This window comes from Pyrgilauda ruficollis, unplaced genomic scaffold, assembly GCF_017590135.1.
Source record: "Pyrgilauda ruficollis isolate IOZ18807 unplaced genomic scaffold, ASM1759013v1 scaffold79, whole genome shotgun sequence".
Taxonomy (NCBI): domain Eukaryota; kingdom Metazoa; phylum Chordata; class Aves; order Passeriformes; family Passeridae; genus Pyrgilauda; species Pyrgilauda ruficollis.
The window spans coordinates 4,227,503-4,249,477 of record NW_024529821.1 but is presented as its reverse complement, the minus strand read 5'-3'; the positions used below and the strand labels follow the sequence as shown (position 1 = coordinate 4,249,477).

General features: G+C 49.5%; 1 protein-coding gene across 3 annotated transcripts; it reads left to right on the top strand.

Moving 5' to 3' along the window:
• Positions 1-500: 500 nt before the first annotated feature.
• Positions 501-20,198, top strand: THAP4 (THAP domain containing 4). Of its 3 annotated transcripts, none has more exons than XM_041486966.1 (6): positions 501-625; positions 1,499-2,655; positions 13,331-13,490; positions 15,204-15,313; positions 16,203-16,306; positions 19,864-20,198. In XM_041486966.1, exons 1-6 carry the CDS (start codon positions 549-551, stop codon positions 19,981-19,983), a joined length of 1,728 nt encoding a protein of 575 aa, XP_041342900.1. In that variant the 5' UTR covers positions 501-548; the 3' UTR covers positions 19,984-20,198. The 3 variants fall into 3 exon arrangements, with proteins under 3 accessions (XP_041342900.1, XP_041342902.1, XP_041342901.1); XM_041486967.1 differs by lacking the exons at positions 501-625; positions 1,499-2,655 and adding exons at positions 5,691-5,745; positions 7,975-8,129; XM_041486968.1 differs by lacking the exons at positions 501-625; positions 1,499-2,655 and adding an exon at positions 5,615-5,745.
• The last annotated feature ends 1,777 nt before the right edge of the window (positions 20,199-21,975 follow it).

Genomic DNA, 21,975 nt, shown 5'->3' with positions numbered 1-21,975 from the left:
AAGCGGAGCGCGGGGCGGCAGCGGGCCTGCGGCGGGGCCGGAGCTGGGGCTAGAGGGCGGCGCGGACTGTGAACGCTCCGTTCCTAGAGCAGAGCGCCGATGGGCGCTTCCCGTGACACGTACACCTCGGAATGATGTGATGAATGGGCGCCGCCATGGTGTTGTACGGAGCCGGCCCAGCTCCGCCCCTCTGTTCCCCGTGAGAGTAACCCCTTCCACCATGCCCGCCCCACTCGGAGACGCCTTTCAGGGCTCGGCTGCCACGGACCCAGCGGCTCGTCGGGAGGCGGACGCTCAGCTGGGCCGACGAGGCAAGCGAGAGGCGCCGCGAGCGAACCCCCCTTTCCCCACCTGCCCCGCGCCGTACAGCTGCACCCCGGCCAAAATGGCGGCGGCCATGTGGCGGCCGCCATGTTGTGCCGTACAGAAACCCCTTCCCCACCGGCGAGGGGCGCCGGGGTGACCCGGCTCCGCCATCTTGCCGTACGGCGGCGCGGCGGGGCCGGGGCCGGGGCGGGGGCCGGGGCGGGCCCGGCCGGCGGTCGGAGATGGTGATCTGCTGCGCCGCCGCCAACTGCTCTAACCGGCAGGGCAAGGCGCGCCACGGCGCCGTCTCCTTCCACAGGTAAGGGCGGCCCGCCCGGCCCGCCGCAAGTGCCGCGGCCGGGCCGCCCGCGCCCCGGTCCCGCTCCCCTCCCCGGGCCCCCACGGCAGCGACTGCCCTTTGTTTCCCTCAGGGGAGACCGGCTCCGGGCTCCCGGATCCTCCAGCCCCGGCCGGGCAGCGGGAGCGCCCCTCGCCACGGGCCCGGCCCTCCCCGGCCTGTCACCCCGAGCGCCCCCCGGGCTGTGCCCCCCGCGCCCGGCCTCCGCCTCATCCCTCGCTGGGGATGCTGCCGGCGGTGAGTCCCCGGGAGAAGTGCCTGTCTCGGGAGTCCCATTGGAAACGGAGCCTGGTTCCCCTGCTCAGGGGCTTGCTTGCACTGCAGGCATTTCTACACCTAATTAGATGTTGTTAAGCACACCCGGTGTAAGAAGCAGCCGGGTTGCGCTGGGCAGCGTGCTGGCTGAGCTGGCTGTTTTGGTGGTGGTCACGTCCCCCTTCCTTGTGGACGGGCTGTTCCTCGTGGGGCTGGTGAGAGGAATAATGGATCGATTGCTGATGAAAATGGAAACAACACCTTTTAGTCCTACGCTTCCTACGCTTGTTGTGAAGTGGAGCTGTTGACGCAGTGAATGAATATCAAATATTTCAGCCTAAAGTGAAGTAATTCTTAAATGAGTGTAATTTAATTCGTAAATGAGTGCAACTTACCAAAACACAACTTTCCCCAAAATCTCCTAAACTTAGCCGTCGCCTTGGACTTGGTTGCCTTAAAGGTCTTTTCCAACCTCAACAGTTCTATGATTCTATGGTTCTGTAATTCTTAAAGTACCAACCCTCCTGATTTCCAAAACGTAGCTTATTTTTCAGTGGCTTTTCTCTGTTCCCTTTTTAGATTCCCTCTGAAGGATTCGAAGCGCTTGATTCAGTGGCTGAAAGCCGTTCAGAGAGACAACTGGACTCCCACCAAGTATTCCTTCCTCTGCAGCGAGCACTTCACCAAAGACAGTTTTTTCAAGCGGCTGGAAGACCATCACCGGTTGCTGAAGCCCACTGCTGTCCCCACCATCTTCCAGCTCGTGGAGAAGAAACACGGCAAGCTGGATTATGTCAGGAGCCGAAGGAAAATAGCCAGGCAGGTGCTGGTGCAGGATGGGGAGGCCCCGCAGGAAGGAGGCGGTGAGGTAGCACACAGAGCCCCATCTCCTGGCCAGGACTTCATGGTGATGCAAGGGACGAAAGAGATGGAGGAGGCCACTCTGAAAGAGGAAATAGGATCGATGTCCAAGGAGGAACAGGCCCTCCACAGCCAGCTGGACGGCCCTCGGAGGAGGACGTTAGGGGATCATTTGGGTGCGAAGCCTGGAGCGCAGGTAAAGCCCGAGAGGTCTCCTGGGAAGGACTGTGCCAGGGGCAGCTGGGCGGGGAGCTGGGTGGCAGACAGGAGCGGCGTGTCCGTGGACGACTTCACCCCTCCTGCCCCTGGTGCTTGCAAGTTCATCGGCTCCCTCCACTCGTACAGCTTTTCCTCCAAGCACGCCAGGGAGAGGCCGTCTCTCCCCAAGGAGCAGCTAGAAAGGAAAAGGCCAAAGAGAGACGTGGAGCCGAGCTGCAGCAGCCAGCTCTTGGGGCACGACAAGGCCGTCGCAGAAGTGTCCCCGACGTCGTCCCTCACCGCCACCCCCCAGAAACCCTGCCCGGGTCTGTCGGCGTCCCCGGCGGACCTGACCCCTCGGCCCGCCACCGAGGCCGTGCTGGGCCGCAAGGGCGACACGGACGCCAACCCCATGTCCATCAACGAGGTGATCATGTCGGCCTCGGGGGCCTGCAAGCTCATCGACTCCTTGCACTCGTACTGCTTCTCCTCGCGGCAGAGCAAGAGCCAGGTGTGCTGCTTGCGGGAGCAGGTGGAGAAGAAGAACGGAGAGCTGAAGCTCCTGAGGCAGAGGATCAGCCGCTCCGACAGCCAAGTCAGGAAGCTGAAGGAGAAGCTGAATGAGATGAAGCGGAACAGTTTCCCTTACTTGAACAGCCTGATATCCCAGGACTGTGGTCAGTATTCCCAGGGGTGCTGCTCTGAGGTGGAATTCCCTGTTTTCCTAGGGACTGTTTAAGTTGGAGGCTGTGAAGGTGTGATGGGGAAAAGGGATGAGAAAGGGACACTCTGGGAAGGAGAAGTAGCAGCTTGTGTAAGACCAATGGATGCAGATTAAAGAATTCACAGTGGGCACACAAGTTAATTCTTACATCCCTAACCTTCCCAAGATGTGGAATCAGAATTTCGGTTGTGGTGTTGCAGGCAACTCTGTTGATGAATTTATTATCTTTTCTTTCTGGATTATTTTAACTTGTTTGTGATGCAGTGGCTCCTGCTAGGATTTTTCTTCTTCCTTTGGCACGTGCCTGTGATTTTTTTCTGGTGTGTTAATGAGCTGTCCTAGCAGCAGGTATCTGGGAAAGCTGTTACTGTCCTTAGTGGCATAAGAAATAGTTTTGATATTGGATTTCATATACTGCACTCAGTACTGAGCATACAGGAAATATAAGTGAGGTGGGAGTTGTCAAACATGGCAATGTCATGATGCACATTGAGGTCATGATTTGTGAGCAAATGTCTGTCTTTGCTTTGATCCTTTCCTCCCTTGGAAGGCAGAAGAAGTCAGGAAATGTACTAAAGTAGGGAGTGATGGAAGATGCTTCTCTATCAATTACAAAAATAATAATTAAGCACCTGAAAGCATAAGGGAACTCGGTGAGGGATCAGGTCATGTAAAAAGTTTGTTATCTAGAAGTCAAATTGGGCCGTAACCTTTCTTGAAAAAAAAATGTCTTTTAATGTACAATGTGTACACAGTGCCTGTGGTTGCAAGGTGCATTTCAGAGCAGGAGTTTGGGACCATCTGATGGTGGTGTGTGTGTGGCTGCTGAGAAAACGTTGGGCTGCCTTGGGAAGGAATTGTGATGTGGGGCTTGCTTGGAGAAGTTGTCACCCTTGGAGGGTTGGGTGTCTCCTGATGGCTAATTCTCAACTTTCCTTTAGGAGAAACACTCCATGGCTTCTTCTGGAGCTGTTGGGCAGTCAGAAAAGTGATGCTGGCATAGGCAGACACGTTCTCCAGGCAGTTGCAGCATGGCCAGCTTCCTCACTGGAAGAGGAAAGTAGACTCTAAAATTCATGAAGGTCAACACCCAGCACTACTTTTCCCATATGTATCTCATTTTTCAAAGTATGGGAAAACTCACACTTTTATTTGGGTAGAGGGGGAAAAAGCTTTCCCCTGGGAAATCAGCATCGTCTTGTATCTTCTGGTCTGTGTTTTTTTATTGTTTAGGTGTCAAACTAATGAAAATAACTAAATACCATTTTAAGGTTCCATAGTTGTCATTCATGTATATACATATATTTATGTATGTATATGAAATATTTATTTATACATATATTTAAAAAGGTGTCTGCCTTTGTTGGAATACCTTCACTGAGATACTAATTGCAGAAAGAGTATCTTTAAGGATGGTTTTTTTTTTAATTCTGGTAAGCACTATGATTTTTCTCCTTTTTCCCAGGATTAGTGTTTTTATAGATACGTCTTTGAGAAGTGAAAATTTTATGTTCTTGTAAAAGATATTCTTCATATATGCTCTATTTTATAAGGGAAAACGTAATTTTCCTTAATGAATTGACCAATTCATTACCCATTCTGCCATCTTTCATCAACAAAACTGGAGATCAGTGTGTGAAAATGAACCATTTTGGCAATTGTAGCTTGGCATGATGGGGAGTTTATACAGAACCCTTTGGCTGGGAAATTTTTAAAGGGTTGGTTGGTGGATTTTTTTTTTTTTTTTAGCTTCATCTTTGTGCTTTTCTGTTTTGGACTCTTTTTTTGGGGTGCTTGTAGTACTAGTGTATGGCAGTGAAAGTAGCTGATGAAGTGCAGCCAGGTGAGTCTGGTTCATGCCCAGACACCAAGTTTTACTGTAATACAAAGCTGAGTTAAGCAAGGCTTTTCATATTCATAAAAATACAGTCAGGCAACACATTAGGTTAATAATAGTCTTTGTTAGCAGCCCTGTCTCAGCTGTCCCAGCTCATCTGATGTGTGATTGAGGTGATGGTTTTAGCTGTGAACCTGAGCCAGCATATTTTTTTCTGCTAAAGGCAGTTCCTTGAGTGTAAGTACCTGACTGGATTGTGCAGGTTGTTACCTGTCTGCATCCCTCACGTTCAGCTGTTTCCACAAAATCCTGAGCACGAAACATGAACTTAGGTCCACACCCACTCAGCAGGACCTCATTTTGGTGCTGGTTCTCACATACTTTCCTCTAATGAGACAAATAAATTCTGCTGGCTGTATCCAAGCTGCAGCAGGCTGGGAAGAGCAGGTTTCTGCAGGACTGCTGCACAGCACTGCCTGCCAGCCACGCTTGATGCTGGGGGACTCAGGCTGGGCAAGTGGCTCCCGACTCCAGCTGTCACAGTGTGCTTGAAGGGTGTTTCCTAACCTGTCTAACCAGGGGCATTGACTGGTTTAGGAGAAGCCCCAGGCTGTTTTCAGCACAGCACAGCTGCCATGGTGGCCTTTTCCATCTAAACTTTGAATTTAGGTGTTTGTTTGGTAGGAAAATATTTCCTTCTGCTTCACAAGGTCCACGGACCAAAGGCTGAGGAACGCTGCTGGCAGATGAGCATGGTTAGGCACGGTGTACCAGGCAGGACAGGGTGAGATGTGGCTTCTGGATGCACTGGGAGAAATGAGGGATATTCAGCAAGCAACCAGGGATGTGTCCTGGAGAAGTCATAGGTGTTCTAACAGCACTGTCCTCTGCTACCCAAGCACTGTCTGACTGTCTTCTTCTGCAGGAAGGTTTCACAGCTCTGCTGTGTCGGCTGTGCTCACTCAGACAGGAGGTCCCAGCAGCTCCTTCCACAACACCTCCTCCTCTTGCCGTGCTCCAGTTTGGTCTGGTTATAAAACTACATCTCCCAGCAGGCAGCAGGATCGGTGTCCTACCCAAACATGAGCTCACTTCCCTCATAGCCATCTTACCACCCTGCGCAGAGCGCTTTCTGGGGCGGGGGGGCTGCAGGTAGAGCAAGTAGCAAAATATCTGCAAATATGGCTGGGCATGGAGCAGACACAGGTAGGATTCCATGGGATTCAAGTGTCTGTGGTCATCAGAGAGGTAAAGCTCTTAGAATTCAGCTGTTTGGGGGTATGAGGAGCCTCTTCCATGCGGCATGTTTGTTTTCATGAAGGTCATATTAAAGGCAGGAGAGTTTGCAAAATGAGTTCATGTGAAAAACTGCTAGAACTCTGCTAGGAATCCATGGGAAATCTGGCTTGGATTTGTCTTTGAATATCTGTGCAAAGCCAGTGTGGAAATGGGGTCATTTACAGTACGTTTTACATGCAAATGAAGCATAGTTGGCAAACTTCGGGTGAGCAGAAGGACGGAGCACTTAATGTGTGATTTTGTGCTGAGGTGGAGTCCTGAGGTCTGGTCTGTGGGGCCTGAAGTGGTGTTGCCCATCGTGGTGCAACAGATTTCATTCATGTTGCAGAAAAGGAAAAGCAAAATCCTGTTCCTGACTGGCAATGAGAAGTGGGGTTGTGCGTGGTTGGAGGTGCTGTGCTTTCACCTGTCTGAGAAGGACTGGACCAGCAACGGGCTGGTGTCCAGTTCAGCTTGAAACTGAAATGTGTCTGATGGGTCACAGAGATGTGCTGTCAGGAAAATTGCCTCCACCAGGGCAGGCACTGCTAGCCTGGCAGTTGTATGTTAACTTGAAGCTAGATTTTGGAAAAAAACCTGCTTTTATTCTCAGACAGCAGGTGCTGCTTGTGATTTTTTTTTTTGTGCCCAGTCTGGGGTGGGAATGGCCAGGGTAGAAAACTGATCCATAGGGTAGGCATTGCGAAGAGCAAGAGAGCTGTAAAGTAAACTGAGAGTGATAAACTGAGAGTGACATATGTGTGCATAGGGTCTGAATCCATGGCAGAAGGTATCTTGAGAGATTTCACCATGACCTGAACGCTTGGGTGGGAGGTGAACTGTTTTGTGCTCAGCATGAGAGCACAGCGTGCCAGCTTTGGGACTTGGTTGAGGGAGGTGGCTCTTTGACCTCCCCCTTGGAGAGAAAGGCAGTTGGAAGGGAGGAAACAAGATTTTTTGCACTGCTGTTGGTTTGGGGTTTTTTTCAGTGGGATGGTCTTGTTCTTTCCAGGTTTTTTTTTGCCTAATAGTCTACAGAGTTTGTGCATTAAGCATTTAATTTTGCAGTGAGTTGGCAATGACTCACAACAAAAACCCAGCTTGCAGCTAGGAAGCAATGAAACAGCAAACTAAGGAAAACTCGAGAGAAAGGCTGAGCTCAGGTAGGATGTTTGGTTTCTCATAATAGAGTAGAATTTAAAAAAAATTTTCTCTGTCTTTTGTAAAGCAGAACTTTGGCAATGACTACAGGCACTGGAGCATTACCACCTTGGTACTTGGCTATGAAATTAATTACTGAGTCTATAGCATGAACATTTGTGAATATAACCAAATTCTCAGCTTTTGGAGCAGAGATGGGATGATCTGTTCAACAGCTGATCTGCTGGCACCTGGTGGGATGCATCTTTCTTGGGGGAGAAAGATGTTCTAGCACAGGAGCTGGGAGTGCTTGTTGATAGGGCCTTAAACTAGCTTGGAAAGGGGGAAAGGGACAAAACCAGGGTCACCAGGGAAGAGCAGTGGGCTGGAATGCCTAAACTTGAGGAAAGGAGCACTAATGGGATCCCTCAATCTGCTTCACCAGGTGCTGGTCACAGTGTACCACACCAGAAATGTCTCTGCATTGGTACCCAGCAGGAGGGACCAGTGAGGAGCTGGAGCCTTTGGCCCAGTCCCAGAGAGCTGGCATCACTGGCATAAGTGGAACCTGGTGGGAGTTTTCCCTGTGATTGGAGTGCCTTGAGGGACAGTTCCAGGCTCCTCAGGAGGGATAGGCAGGGCAGGAGGGGCAGAGGGTGGCACTGTGTGTAACAGAAGGGTTGGAGTGTCTGGAGCTCACAACTGGCAGTGGCACAGTTGAGAGCCTTTGGATAAGAATTAAGGGGCAAACAAATAATGCCATTTCACAGTGGGAGTCTACTCTGGACCTCCCAGCCAGAATGATGACACTGACAAATTATTCCTTGAGGAATTAAGGCACAATTCCAAGTCACCTGCCCCAGGGGACTTCAACCTGCCAGAAATTAAGTGGGAGCATCTCACAGCTGGTACAGCCCGGGCCAGAAGGCTCCTAAAACACCTGCATGGCAACTTTATGGAACAGGTCATCAGGGAGCTGACTTGGAAGGATGATCTTGATCTCCTGCTTGTTTTCAGAGAGGATCTCATGAGCAGAGTGAACATTGGGGCCGACTTGGCCACAGTGACCACAGAGCATCGAGTTCAAAATCTCTGGTCACAGGAGGAAAAGTGCCTGGAAAACCTCAGCTCTGGCCATGAGGAGAGCAGACCTCGGGCTGCTCAGGGAATTAGTGAGTAAGGTCCCCTGGGAAATGTTCTTGCAGGTGCTGGGGTCTATCAGTGCTGGTCACTTTTAAATATCATTTCCTAAGGGCACAGGAACAGCAATTCCTAAATGTCAGAAGTCAAGCAGGTGAGGCAGAAGGCTGGCTTGGCTGATTTCTCTTGGAAATAAGATGGAATGATGGAAGATGCCCAGTAGAAGCAAGGTCAGGTGATGTGGGAAGAACATAGAGATGCTGCTCCCCACTGTTGGGAGAAAGTTCATACAGGCAAAGCTCCATTGGAGTCAAAGCTGCCAAAAATGCAGAGAACAATAAAATTTTTTTTTTCAAATATATAAATGGCAAAAAGGAGTTTAGAAATAGCATTGCCCCATTCCAGGATGAGAATGATCACCTCACAAACAGGGACAGGGCAAAGGTATGTAATGCTTTCTTTTAAACCCAGTTAGCAACTGTGCTGAAGGAAGAATTTCAGGGAACTGCCCAGTTGATGCTGCAGACCCCACACTTTGAAGACTCAAGGATTTTGTTTGGGAACTTATTTTGGGGGTTTTTTGGTGTTTTTTTGTTTTTTGAGGGTTTTTTTTTGGTGTTTTTTTTGGGGCATTTTTTGGATGTGGTTGTTGTTGTTGTTTGTATAGTTTTTTCCCTCAAGTTTTCTGCAGGAAGTGTTCTCCAGCTCTGGGGTCTATCAGTGCTGGTCACTTTTAAATATCATTTCCTAAGGGCACAGGAACAGCAATTCCTAAATGTCAGAAGTCAAGCAGGTGAGGCAGAAGGCTGGCTTGGCTGATTTCTCTTGGAAATAAGATGGAATGATGGAAGATGCCCAGTAGAAGCAAGGTCAGGTGATGTGGGAAGAACATAGAGATGCTGCTCCCCACTGTTGGGAGAAAGTTCATACAGGCAAAGCTCCATTGGAGTCAAAGCTGCCAAAAATGCAGAGAACAATAAAATTTTTTTTTTCAAATATATAAATGGCAAAAAGGAGTTTAGAAATAGCATTGCCCCATTCCAGGATGAGAATGATCACCTCACAAACAGGGACAGGGCAAAGGTATGTAATGCTTTCTTTTAAACCCAGTTAGCAACTGTGCTGAAGGAAGAATTTCAGGGAACTGCCCAGTTGATGCTGCAGACCCCACACTTTGAAGACTCAAGGATTTTGTTTGGGAACTTATTTTAGGGGTTTTTTGGTGTTTTTTTGTTTTTTGAGGGTTTTTTTTTGGTGTTTTTTTTGGGGCATTTTTTGGATGTGGTTGTTGTTGTTGTTTGTATAGTTTTTTCCCTCAAGTTTTCTGCAGGAAGTGTTCTCCAGCTCAAGGAAACTGGTTAGCTGCCTTGTTAGCAACCAGCTGGCCCCTCCCTGTGGCTTTACTGATAAAGCTGTGTAGGAATTTGTGCCAGCTTAGCTTTCTGTGCCAGGGATCCCACTCGAAAGCCACACTGTGTAGCCGTGGCCTGAGGGGGCTGTCCAGCTGCTCTGTCTGGTTTGTCTCACAGCAGGGAGAGCTCAGGATCTCCTGGGGCAAAACCTGGACAGCCAGTTCCAGTGCAGGGTGGGATTTGGCTTGTAAACTCTCTGGGAATGGAAAAGGTGTAGGAGCAGTCTGCCTGTGAGTTTGGAGGGGTGGAGCAGGGTCAGGTGGTGAAATGGAAGTGACCTGTGTGCTCAGGGCCTGGGCATGAGGGTTGTGGCCTGAGTGACTTCCTGAAGGAAAGAGATCAAGGTGATCAGGTTGCTTATGGGTGTGTGGTTTTGTCTCCAGACTGTTACAACTCATGAGTGTCATGTCTCGTTTCAGTGAGGTTTTGTAGAACCACAGGATGGTTTGGGCTGAAGGGACCTTAAAGCTCATCTTGTTCTTACCCCCTGCCATGGGCAGGGACACCTTCCACTTCACCAGGTAGTAGAGGAATGGGATCTTGGAGATGCTGGGTCCCTAATGGCTTCCAGAAAGTGTAGGAGAAGGTGACTGCAGGAATGTCCTTGTTAAGAAAGAGGATGAAGGGAGAGCTTCCCTGTTTGTAGGCAAAAGAGGAACTGTGCACATGAACGCAAGAGAATCAGCATTTAAGAGGACCCCCTCTGAGAGTGAAGCTTTACGTGTGTAGAAGGGTGACCAGGGTGTCTTGTGCTGCAAATTCTCAGATGTCATTTGTATTCTTGATACTATCATACACTTACCTTTTAAGCCACATCAGTGGGGTTTTTGTAAAAATTATTTGCTAGGAGTTTAGACCTTTAAAAAGGTATATACAGGCTTCTTCATCAGTGACTGTATCTATAAACCTAAAATTTGAAACAAAGCAGCTCAGCATGGAACTTCTTGTTGCTGCAATAGTCTTGCATTTACCTGCCCCAACCATGACATTAAAAAGCAAATTGCTTTTCAAATAGCTGCTTTTTTTTTTTTTTTTTTTTTCTTTTTTTTTTTTTTTCCCTGATGGATTCAATCAGACTCTCTCCTGTCTGCCTCCACTCTTGCTTTTCCACTCTCCCAGCACAGCCTTCCAGCCAGGAAAGAAAAAATTCTTAGTCCACTAGTCAGAGACCAACATTGAAGGTAAGAAGAGCATGGGATGAGATCAGGATGTCTGCACTCACTGCACTTCACTGAGCGCTTGGTCCTTATTCACTTCTGCTGCTCTTGACTTTTCCAAGCCACATCAGAACTAAAGAGCTCTTTAGCTTTGCTGCCATATAGGTAGTTTAGAAAAGTAATAATGATCACTTGGCTATGCTGTTTGCCCAAGTGCCAGAGACTTCAGGATGTACAGTTCCATCTCCACTTCTCAGCTGGCTGGAATTCCAGCTCTTTGGAAGTGAGACCAGCTCACGAGGTCAGGCACCTCCAGCCAGGCTGCGTGCTGCACAGAAGGCAGTGGCATCAAGCTGTGGGTGCTGGAAATGATCATTTGGCTTCTCTTGGTTTGTAATCAAGTCTAAAGAGTGGGAATGGCTGCAGCCATTCCTTTCATCTGTTGTTTTGATGCTTTTCCTGAAGTGCAAGCAGGAGAAAAGAAAGTACCCTATGAAAGCACTGTGGTGACAGAAACTGTCCTGCTCCTGGGATGCTGACCCAGGAGAGGGCAGCAGCAGCCCAGGCTGAAGGCTCCTGCAGCTTTTCCAAAGCTTTACTTTTCTCTTCCATCATGGGAGATGAGCTTGCAAAAAGTTTGGAAAGAAATGCAGCAGAGAGTGAAAGGCAAATGTCAGCTGGAGGGAGGAGCAGTATGCTCCTTATCCACAGAACTGTGTGCTCCCCTCATGGAACTGGAAAGGTGAGTACAAGGGAATACTGCCCAGGACACTGACACTGCTGTACAGATTGTGGGAGCTCCTTATCCACAGAACTGTGTGCTCCCCTCATGGAACTGGAAAGGTGAGTACAAGGGAATACTGCCCAGGACACTGACACTGCTGTACAGATTGTGGGAGCTCCTTATCCACAGAACTGTGTGCTCCCCTCATGGAACTGGAAAGGTGAGTACAAGGGAATACTGCCCAGGACACTGACACTGCTGTACAGATTGTGGGAGCTCCTTTCCAAGCTGCTGGGGACTGCACGGTCTGACAGGGTGTCCTGCAGATCCTGGCTCAGATGCTGTAGACCTTTATCATGATTTCCTAGTGACCTCTCATGTTTCCTCATGTTGCTTCCCCTGCAAAATACTTCAGGATGAAGCAAAGTAGCAGCACTTTGCTGACATGGGCTGGCTTCTCAAACGTGCTCTCTGTGGGAGAATGAGTACCACAAGTGGCCTCTTTTACCCAGGAAAGCTGCTCTTCCTTCTTTGGCATTTCAGGTGTGAACTGTCCTTCCTCCTTGCTCAGTCTTTTAGCCTGACATTTCATAAAGAGCACAGTGAAACTCAGACTGGTCAAGCAAATTTTGGCCACAGCCTTTTTCTTTTAGGTTGTGATTTCTGGCTGCAGTTGAGTCTGTGTCTTTTAGATCAGTCAGACAGGCAGCTTGTTCTTTATTCTTGATCTCACTAGGTGTGGAAAAAACCCCTGCAGCGCCCACCTTGCCAGTATGAAATATTTATCTCATGAGGGGGAAGAGGACATGCTTTAAGCTTACTTCAGTCATATTTCTCTGCATAACAGACTACTGAGAGTAGCAGGCACCCAGTTTGTGTGGGAATCCATCTTTCCCAACATCCCGTGGGTGATGTTTTGCTTTCCCTACTTACACCTTAGTAGTGGATCTGCTCTGCTCTTCACGTGGCTTTAAATTGTCTGTCTCCATTTTCCTGATGTATTTTTTTCAAGTCACAACCTCTGAAAGTAAAATGCAAAACTGTTTATCAAAACTCTCCTATAGCACCAAACATGACAGAGTTCAGGAAGCATTGTACAACGCTCCCAGGCACATGGTGTGACTTCTTTAGGATGGTCCTGTGCAGGGCCAGGAGTTGGACTTGATGAGCCTTGTGGGTTCTTTCCAGCTCAGCTTATAGTGTGGTTCTGTAAAATGATTTGTTAAAGAAGTTTTAACTTTGTGAAACAGACCTTGGTTTCTTTTTCATAACTGCACTGACAAAGGGAAGTATCATTCTCTTCTGTTTACTCTTTGTCTTACAGGCACCCAGGTATTTTTAAGATGTTTGCCTTAGTCCAGAGCCTTAGTAGAACAGCTTCTGAATGATCCTTGCTTGTCTCTTTGTAAAAGTTCAGGCCATTGTCAACCTCTTAAAAATATAGCCAAACTTTGATCTTGAATATGTACACAGCCTGATTTTCTTTTGAAATGAGGACTCATTTCCTCAGCCTCTGAAACAAACAGGAACAGTGTGTACTCAGTGCTTGGGAGAGATTAGCCCAGAGTGTTAGAGGTTGCATTATCATTTAATGATTATTCTTTATTCTGAGGTTTCAGTCATCTTCTTCCCTGCACATAGATGGAAGGGGGCTTTTGTTTCAGTTCAAGCTACAGAAAGGAGTCAGAAGTGGACCACTTGCAAGAGTGCCCTATGTATGGCTGAGAGCTGGTTTGGAAACAGACCCACTTTCCATGACTTCATTGTTCCCCATCTCCCCCCTTGGAGCTGGCACTGCTCTGAAGAACAGCATTGCTGTGGTGTTCAACCATTCCTGAGGTGTTTTGTGTTCACCTCCAGCCAGCTGGAGGCAGCTCACAGCAACCTGCAGAGCACAGATCCTTGAGTTTTCATTCTTCCTTCTTTCTTTTCCTCCACAGAGACTCCCCAGCTGAACCCTGTGATGGAACCCCTGTCCTGGATGCTGGGCACCTGGCTCTCAGACCCACCAGGAGATGGCACCTTCCCCACAATGAAGCCCTTCCAGTACCTGGAGGAAGTGCACATCTCTCACGTGGGACAGCCCATGCTCAACTTCTCGTAAGTCAGGGGGTCTGCCTGGGCTGGGAGCTGCTGCTGGATTGGGGCAGGCATGGCTCCAGGGTGATTTGTTAGTTGGGTTTCTTTTCCAATGGCAAAGTACATAAATTTTCACCTACCAAACGAGATGATGCTGTGGTATGTGACTGCATGGTCTAACTTTGATTTTCCTTGAAAATTTGTGATTAATTGGCATTACAAATGCCAATTACAGTGGCCCACAAAGGGGAATTTTAGATGATTAGCTTTAAGGCATTTGCAACATAGTGTGGCAAAAGCTGGTAGGCCAAGAAATGCTTGTAATATATTGTAATTAAGGAATAGTTAGCTTCTGATTGAGATAGCATGAATTATAACATCTGTATTGACTCACACTTCACATGAAACTGAAAATGGAATAAAAGTTTTTAAAACACCTCTCAGTTGCCCCATCTCTGAATCAGAAAAGGGCATAATCTGACAAAAACTTGTGATTAATTGGCATTCTTTTTGAAATTCCCACTTAGAATAAATGAAGGAGCTATGGCATGGCTACAAGGTTTCTCCATTTTAATCTGTGGTCCTCAGTCTTCACCACTGTGAAAATCTGAGAAAAATTAGTGCTTATCAAACCATGTGGGACAGGAGGCAGGTAGCTTAACTACTTGCTTTGGCTTCAAGTGGTTGTTCTAAGAAAAATCAAAAGAAAACCAGAGGGAGGAAGTGACAAGTTTGCTACTGCTCAGTAGTGCTCCAGTGTTCCTTCAGGAGGGGTGAGTTGGCAAGTGTGTTGCTTTGAAAACCAAGAAAAAAAGAATTACAGGATGGAAGTGCTGTGTGAGAGATGCCCTGTGTTCCTGGAGTGTGATGGAGCTGCCAGCTCAGCCTGTGACTGCTTTAGTCCAATTTCCAAAAGAAACAAAGCTCTGACAGTCTTGCTCTGGCTGCACCTCCCTCCCCAGCTTGTGAACAGTTCCTTGAGTCACCTTTTTTTTTTTGCCCCTCCTTTTCTTTGTGCTAAGGAGTTACACAGCTGTGAGCTGTTGAGCTTTAGGAAGCACCAGGAGAATAGGCTGTGCTTTCCTGGCTCCTGGAGCAGTGGCTCTTAAGAGACAGTCCCTGTATGCCTTAAATGCTCCAAGCACTGAAGGCTGCCTGATTTAAGTTTGTTTCTCCTTTTATAAGTATAATCACCCATGGTGACCAAACCTACAGTTCTTAAGAATAAATAAGAGTCTGAAGAATAAATAAGTCTGAGCTGAATTTGTTATCTTTTTGAAAGGGGTGATGGGAGAAATATGTCTGCTCTGTTGCTTCCTATGGCAAGGAATATACAGAAAAAACAACTTTTCCAGGTGTAAAAGCTAAATAAGGATGATACAGTAATGCCAGATATTTATTTGAGAAAAGGAAGTTTTTTGAGACATGTGGCTTCAGCATCTGTGAAACATCTGAGTTCCTGAGGGGTTTCTGAGCTAGTTCTTAGAAAGACCCAGAGGTCATGGAAAGTCTAAAGCTTGAACTTAAAGATTTAACTCCAGCTCTAAGAAATAGCTATGCCTCTGGAAAGTAATTGTATTTTTCCAGGTTTACATCTCAACCGTGAAGTGTTGTCAGTCTTTTGCTCTTCAGTGAGTACTGCAGGCACTCATGTGGTTAAATAAGAGGAAACCAGGGTAAAAAATGTCTTTTGAGTGCAAAACACATCAGCATTTGTGCTCTGTTTGCCCTCAGGTTCAACGCCTTCCACCCGGACACCAGGAAGCCCATGCACCGCGAGTGTGGCTTCATCCGCCTCAAGCCTGACACTAACAAGGTGGCCTTCATCAGTGCCCAGAACACAGGTACACTCCTGATACCCACACTGGGGAAAAGAAGAGGTTCTTACCCTGCTGGGCCATCTCATCACTTTTTCAGAAAGTTCTTGCGCCTCTCACAGTTTTATTTAATTAATTTGCCATGTTGGAATCAATGCTCTTTGGTGCTGGACCCAGGGTGGTTCCTAAACTAGGAGAGCCTCCCGGTGTGTGGGTGCAGCACCTTGGTACTTCTTGCCTTATGATGTCTGAATGAGAGAGAACCACATCTCAGTTATTATAAGTGAAAGTGTTAAACCCCAGCTGATGCTTAAGTTTGCACCTAAAATGACAGGTGCTGAAGGGAGCAGTGCCAGATGTGCTGTGACACTCATCGCACACGGTGTGAGTAAGTCCAGCTGGATTTTTGTGAGCAGCATTCCATGTCTGATCTCCAGTTGTCAATAAATAAAAATAAATAGGGCAAATTAAACCATTCTCCATAGGGAATACTGGTCTGTTAAGTAGCCTAATAGAGCATGGAGTGGTTTGGGTGGGAAGGAACCTTAAAGCCCATCTCATTCCACCTCCCTGCCATGGTCAGGGACACCTTCCACCAGACCAGGTTATTCCAAGCCCTGTCTGACCAGACTTTGAACACTTCCAGGGATGGGGCTGCCACAGCTTTCCTGGGCAATCTGTGCCAGGGCCTCACCACCCTCACCGGGAACAATTTCTTCCTAATATCTAACCTAAATTTCTCCTCTTACAGGTTAAAAGCTTTTTCCTTGTCCTGTCCTTGTCTGAATGTGTAAAAAGTCCCTCTTCCTCTTATTTATAAGCCTCCTTTTAAGTACTGAAAGGTCAAAATAATAATTGTGACATGCTTAAATAACTTTTGTAGCCTAATAATATGTGTGCCCTTGCTTTTCCCTAGGTCTGGTGGAGGTGGAGGAAGGGGAGGTGAATGGACAAGAGCTGTCTATAGCTTCTCACTCCATAGCCAGGATCTCCTTTGCCAAGAAGCCCCATGTAGAGCAGGTGAGTGCACACAGAGGGAGCCATTCCCACAGCACTGCTTGCCCCAGGAGGAGTCTAGTTGGGAGGATATGTTATTTAGCATGCTTTAATTACAGAATGCCATCAGGGGTTCTTGGAAGTACTGCATGGCATCCTGGCTTATTCTTTCTGTAAGAGCCTTCAGAAGAGATTTTTTACATTATGAGACCCAGAGGGATCATTGTGATAAAAACTGACAGGCTGGATCAGACCAGCTAACCCAGAATCCTGTCTCCAGAATGGCCAGTAGCATGTCCTTAGGGAAGAAGAGGAAAGTCTTGAGTAAATACTCTTTTATGGCAATGGGATTAGTTATTAATGCTGGTTTTCTGGATTGATTGCAGTATGAGGATGCACATTTAAGGTGTGGTCAGTATTGGGCCTCACGAGGATATTTTAGGAGCACCTGCAGCTCTTGCTCTCTTGCTTTCCAGAGCATTCAGACCTTGCTCTGGGCTCTTTTCCCATCTGTGCCTGCAGGGTGGGGCTGGCACTTGCTGTCAGCTCCACTTTTGGTTGGCTGCTTTTGGGGTTTGACTTTTTTGGGTGTGTAGTGGGGATTTGTTGATACAGCTGGTAGGGTACAGCCAGCTGTGAGTGCAGTGGCACTGCTGGAGTCAGAGTGGCATCCTGAGGTCACCTCTGGAAGTGTCACTGTCACATCTGAAGCTGTGGTGGCTGAGCAGCAGCTGAGAGGCTGAACAAGCTCTCACAGCCTGGTTTGTGTGTGCTATAAAACTGACCATTAGACAGCAGAGAGCACAAGTTTGTGCAGATGTAGACAAAAATTTGATTTGCCTACACAGATAGTGTCCTAACTTTGGGAAGTCCCAACTCCCCTGCCTTTGGATGCATGTTTTCAGTTGTTGGGTTTCCTCTTTCCCAGGAGTAGCTGTATTGTCTCCTTCCCATAGCAGAATTAAAGGCATTAGATACTGTGGATATCAGCAGGGAGGCAGAGCTCTGGATTGCAAACATTTAAATAAAAGAGCCACTGCCTGAACTGTGGGCAGATAGACTGGCAGGAGGAGAGGGCAAAGCACAGAAAGCCAGCAGATGTCTTCCTAGCTGAGGGCTCCAAGGCTGGCCTTGGCTGGAAGAAGGAAGCTCTGGGGCTGGAGGTCTGTGCTCATCTGGCACCTGTGGGAAGCTCAGGCCCAGGGACTGGTCCTAGTGAGTGTCTGGGAGGCCCTTGCTGGTGAAGGAGGATGTGGAATGAGAGGAGTTGTCAGGAAACCAGCTCGCAGAGCCTTTTCTCCTTCCCCAAGAACAGCTTAAATTGCCTGTGGAAACAAAGAGGCCACAGGTTTGTGAGAAGGACAAGTGTGCTGCTGCTGTAGTTGCTCATTTTGAGAAAACTTCACCGTATTGTTGCATTCCTGGTGAAAAGTGATTCAGGGTGGCTGTGGCTTGGCTGAGCTGTCACTGAGGCAGGAAGGCTCATTTCCTGCACCAGGCTGTGTCCTGAGTGGTTTAGGTTGCTTGAAGAATCACCTTTAAAGGTGTTATCAATGCAGATTTAATATAAATTTGTGAAAGCACAGCTTAACAGAAATTAATGGCAAGGTTGCCTCTGTTGCTACTCATGGACGAGGAGGGGGCAAGGACAACCTCCATTTATTAGATGCAGGGGGAATATATTAACTGAAGATGAGGAAAAGGCAGAGGTACTTAGCACCTTCTTTGCCTCAGTTTTTACAGTAGGACAGGTCATCCTCAGGACAGCTGGCCTGCAGAGTGGATAGGCAGGGACAGGGAACAGAACAGTCCCCCTGTAATCCAGGAGGAAGCAGCTGGTGACCTGCTGAGACACTTACATGCTCACAGGTGAATGGGCCCAGATGGGATCCACCCTAGGGGCATGAGGGAGGTGCTGGATGAGCTCACCAAGCTGCTGTCCATCATTTACCATCAGTCCTGGCTCGCCAGAGAGGTCCCAGAGGACTGGGGGTGCCAGTGTGGCTCCATCCACAAGAAGGGCCATAAAGAAACTCTGGGCAACTCCAGACCTGTCAGCCTGACCTCAGTGCCCAGCAAGGGAATGGAGCAGCTCATCCTGAGTGCCATCACACAGCACCTATGGGATAGCCAGGGGCTCACACCCAGCCAGTGCGGTTGTAAGAGGGGCAGGTCCTGCCTGACCAGCCTGATCTTCTTTTACAACCAGCTGACCCACCTGTGGATGGCTGTGGGTGTTGTCTACCTGGACATCGTGTCCCACAGCACCCTCCTGGAAAAGCTGCAGCCCTCAGCTTAGACAGGAGCACTCTGCTGGGTTCAGAACTGCCTGGCTGGAAGGGCCCAGAGTGGTGGGGGTGGTGCTGCATCCAGCTGGTGGCCAGTCACCAGTGGTGTCCCTCAGGGATCTGTGTTGGGCCCAGTCCTATTTAATATCTTCACTGATGGTCTGGACGAGGGGATTGAGTGCACCATCAGCAGATTTGCAGATGACACAAGCTGGGAGTGAGTGTCAATCTGCTGGAGGTATTAGGGCTCTGCAGAGGGACCTGGACAGGCTGGATAGATGGGCTGAGTCCAACAACATGAGGTTTAACAAGTCCAAGTGCCTGGTCCTGCACTTTGGGCACAACAACCTCTGCAGGGCTGCAGGCTGCAGACAGGGTAACTGGACAGTGCCCAGGTGGAAAGGGACCTGGGGGTGCTGGTCAGCAGCAGCTGAACATGAGCCAGCAGTGTGCCCAGGCAGCCAAGAAGGCCAATGGCATCCTGGCCTGTGTCAGGAATGGTGTGGCCAGCAGGAGCAGGGCAGTGATTCTTCCCCTGTACTCGGCACTGGTGAGGCCATGCTTCAAGTGCTGTGTCCAGTTCTGGGCCCCTCTGTTTGGGAAGGATGTTGAGATGCTCAAACACATCCAGAGAAGGGCAACAAGGCTGGTGAAGAGTCTGGAACACAAGTCCTGTGAGGAGTCTCTGAGGGAGCTGGGGGTGTTTAACCTGGAGAAGAGGAGGCTGAGGGGAGACCTCATCATTCTCTGCAACTCTCTCAAAGGAGGGTGTAGCCAGGTAAGGGTTGTTCTCCCAGGCAACCACTGACAGGACAAGAGGACACAATCTTGAGCTGCACCGGGGGGAGTTTAGGCTGGACATTAGGAATGAGTTGTTCACAGAAAGGGTGACTGAGCATTGGGCTGCTCAGGGAGGTGGTGCAGTCACTGTCCCTGGAGGTGTTTAAGAAAAGCCTGGATGTGGCACTCAGTGCCATGGTTTAGTTAATAAGATGGTACCAAGTTATAGGCTGGACTTGATGGTCTCAAAGATCTTTTCCAGCTTAGCTAATTCTGTAATTCTGTGAATGTGCCTTGTTCCATGGATAATTGGCTTAGAGCTGGTATTGTGGAGAGGGCTGCTTTCTTTAGGAGAGAAATCTTGTTTATTTGCCTGTAGTGAGGCTATCCTTCCTTAGTGGTGCATTGACAGCAGGCAGGTGGATGGCAAAGGGAAGAAAGCACAGGTAAGGGATTCAGCTTGTGGACAGTCGTTGCTCGATTTCCTTATTTCTTTTCCTCCCCCCGCTTTAGATTACCAGAAAATTCAGGCTCAATTCCGACGGGAAACTCGAACAAACTGTCTCAATGGCAACCACTACGCAGCCCATGACTCAGCACTTACACATCACCTACAAGAAGGTGACACCCTGACACCAGGAGTGCCGGGTCTCCTCGCTGAGGGCAAGGAGCAAGGACGTCATGCACCAAGAGCAGCAGCAGCAGCTCAGGAGTACGGCATGGCAGACCCTGGAGCTGGCTGCCTGCGCTCGTCCCTTGGGCCCCAGAGCTGCCCATCCTGTTGGGAATGTTACTCAGATGTTTCTGTAATGGTATATAAAAAAATAAATAAAAAGCTTTTATTTTTATGGCTGTGTCTTTGGTGTGACTGCAGGGCAGCCTGTGCTGCCTGCTGCTCGGCAGTGCTCGTGGAGGGGATTTGTGCTGCCTGTTCATTAGTGGGTGTTGTGGAGATCCAGCCTCCTGGACAGCCTGGGGCACTTTGGGGAAGCTACAGGTTTTGGAATGGATTTGCACTGCAGGGAAAGACTCTGAGAACTGCAGAGCCTGTCCAGTGAAACTTGGCTTGACTATCGAGAGGGAGCACCTACACCTTGCTCTGGGAGTTTGTCCAGCAGTTTGAGGGAATTGCTGCAGTGTGGGAGGTCAGGGCCAGACTTCAGTGCAGAATATCACAAGAATTTGGAGGACAGCTGTGAGCCAACAAGCAAGAGAAAGTGCTAACAGTGGGACTCAGTCTCCAATTGTCAATTTCCAACTCTAGAATCAGGATGCAGCCTTTGACCTTTGTGAGATCTGTCATTGAGTCCCTCAAAAATGAGGGAGGCAAAGGACTTTGATCACTGCTGGCCTACAGCAGAGACTCTTCAGCAGAGGCTTGGACCAGATGACCTCTGGAGGTCCCTGCCAGCCCCAGTCACTTTGGGAATGTAACAGTGGCACAGCCCCACCCCAGCAGGAACCACCTGGAAGGGATCTGGGCAAACACTGAGGTGTGTGGCCCACTGCCAGGCGGGTTTTGTGCCACAGGATCTGTCTCTGTGGATGGGGGAGCTCCTGAGTGTTCTCCTCAGAACCCTGTGATGTCACCAGAGTCAGGATCACTCTCCTGCAGTGGGTAACTACAACCACAGCGCTGGGCAGTGCCAGAGCACTCAGGCTGTGACCCACAGCAGCCGAGGAGCTGCCGGTGCTGCCAGCGTCTGAGGAACCTCTGAGTGACAGCAGGGACTGAGGAGCCTCTGAGTGCTGCCAGTGCCTGAGGAACCACTGAGTTGCACAAGTGGAAGCCAAGCCTTCGAGTCCTGCCAGCGGCTGAGAGCAGTCAAGTCCGGGAGCAGCAATGGCCGAGGTCAGGCAGGAGGCACCAGCGCCACGAGTCGTGCGGGTCTGCCGCATCTGCGTGGATTTCCTGCAAAGCCCCGCTGCTGCCGTGGAGCCCTGCGGACACGTGTTCTGCCACGCCTGCATCCAGCCCCAGGCTGCCCCCGACGCCGCTGCCACCTGCCCGACCTGCCAAGGGCCCATCGGGAGCATCCGCCTGCTGCAGGGCCAGGACAACCGTGCCCCGGTGGCCCCGCGTCGCCCCCGCCGCCGCCTCCATCCCTTCGTGGCGCGGTGGCGCCAGCGGCAGCAGCAGCAGCAGCAGCAGCAGCAGCAGCAGCAGCAGCAGCAGCAGCAGCAGCAGCAGCAGGAGTAGGCAGCTCCTGGAGGTGGCCGGCGCTGCTCATTCTCCGATGGGGACAGGGCGCCGAGCCCCCCCGGGCTCCAGCAGCGTGTCCAGAGGGTGCTGGAGGAGCTGGACGGAAACAGGCCGGGCAGGAAGGTCCATCGTGGCCACCGAGGGAGCGGGCGAGAAGAGCTGGCCTCGGGACCACGTGCACCTCCTCCCCTTGATCCCATTTGATGTGGATCCTCCATGGCCCCTCTGAAATGAAAACCAGGATGCTGAGAAGGGCCTCGTCTAGTTTCTTCTGCTCCTTTGCTCATTAGTGCAGGACTGGGGGAGTGGGAGCTGTGGGACAGGGAAGGATACAGCAGTGGGAACTTGGGCAGAGGGTGGGATAAGGCTGAAGAACTGGTGGAGAGGGAACAATATGGATGTTGAAAATGGAAGAGAGGGGT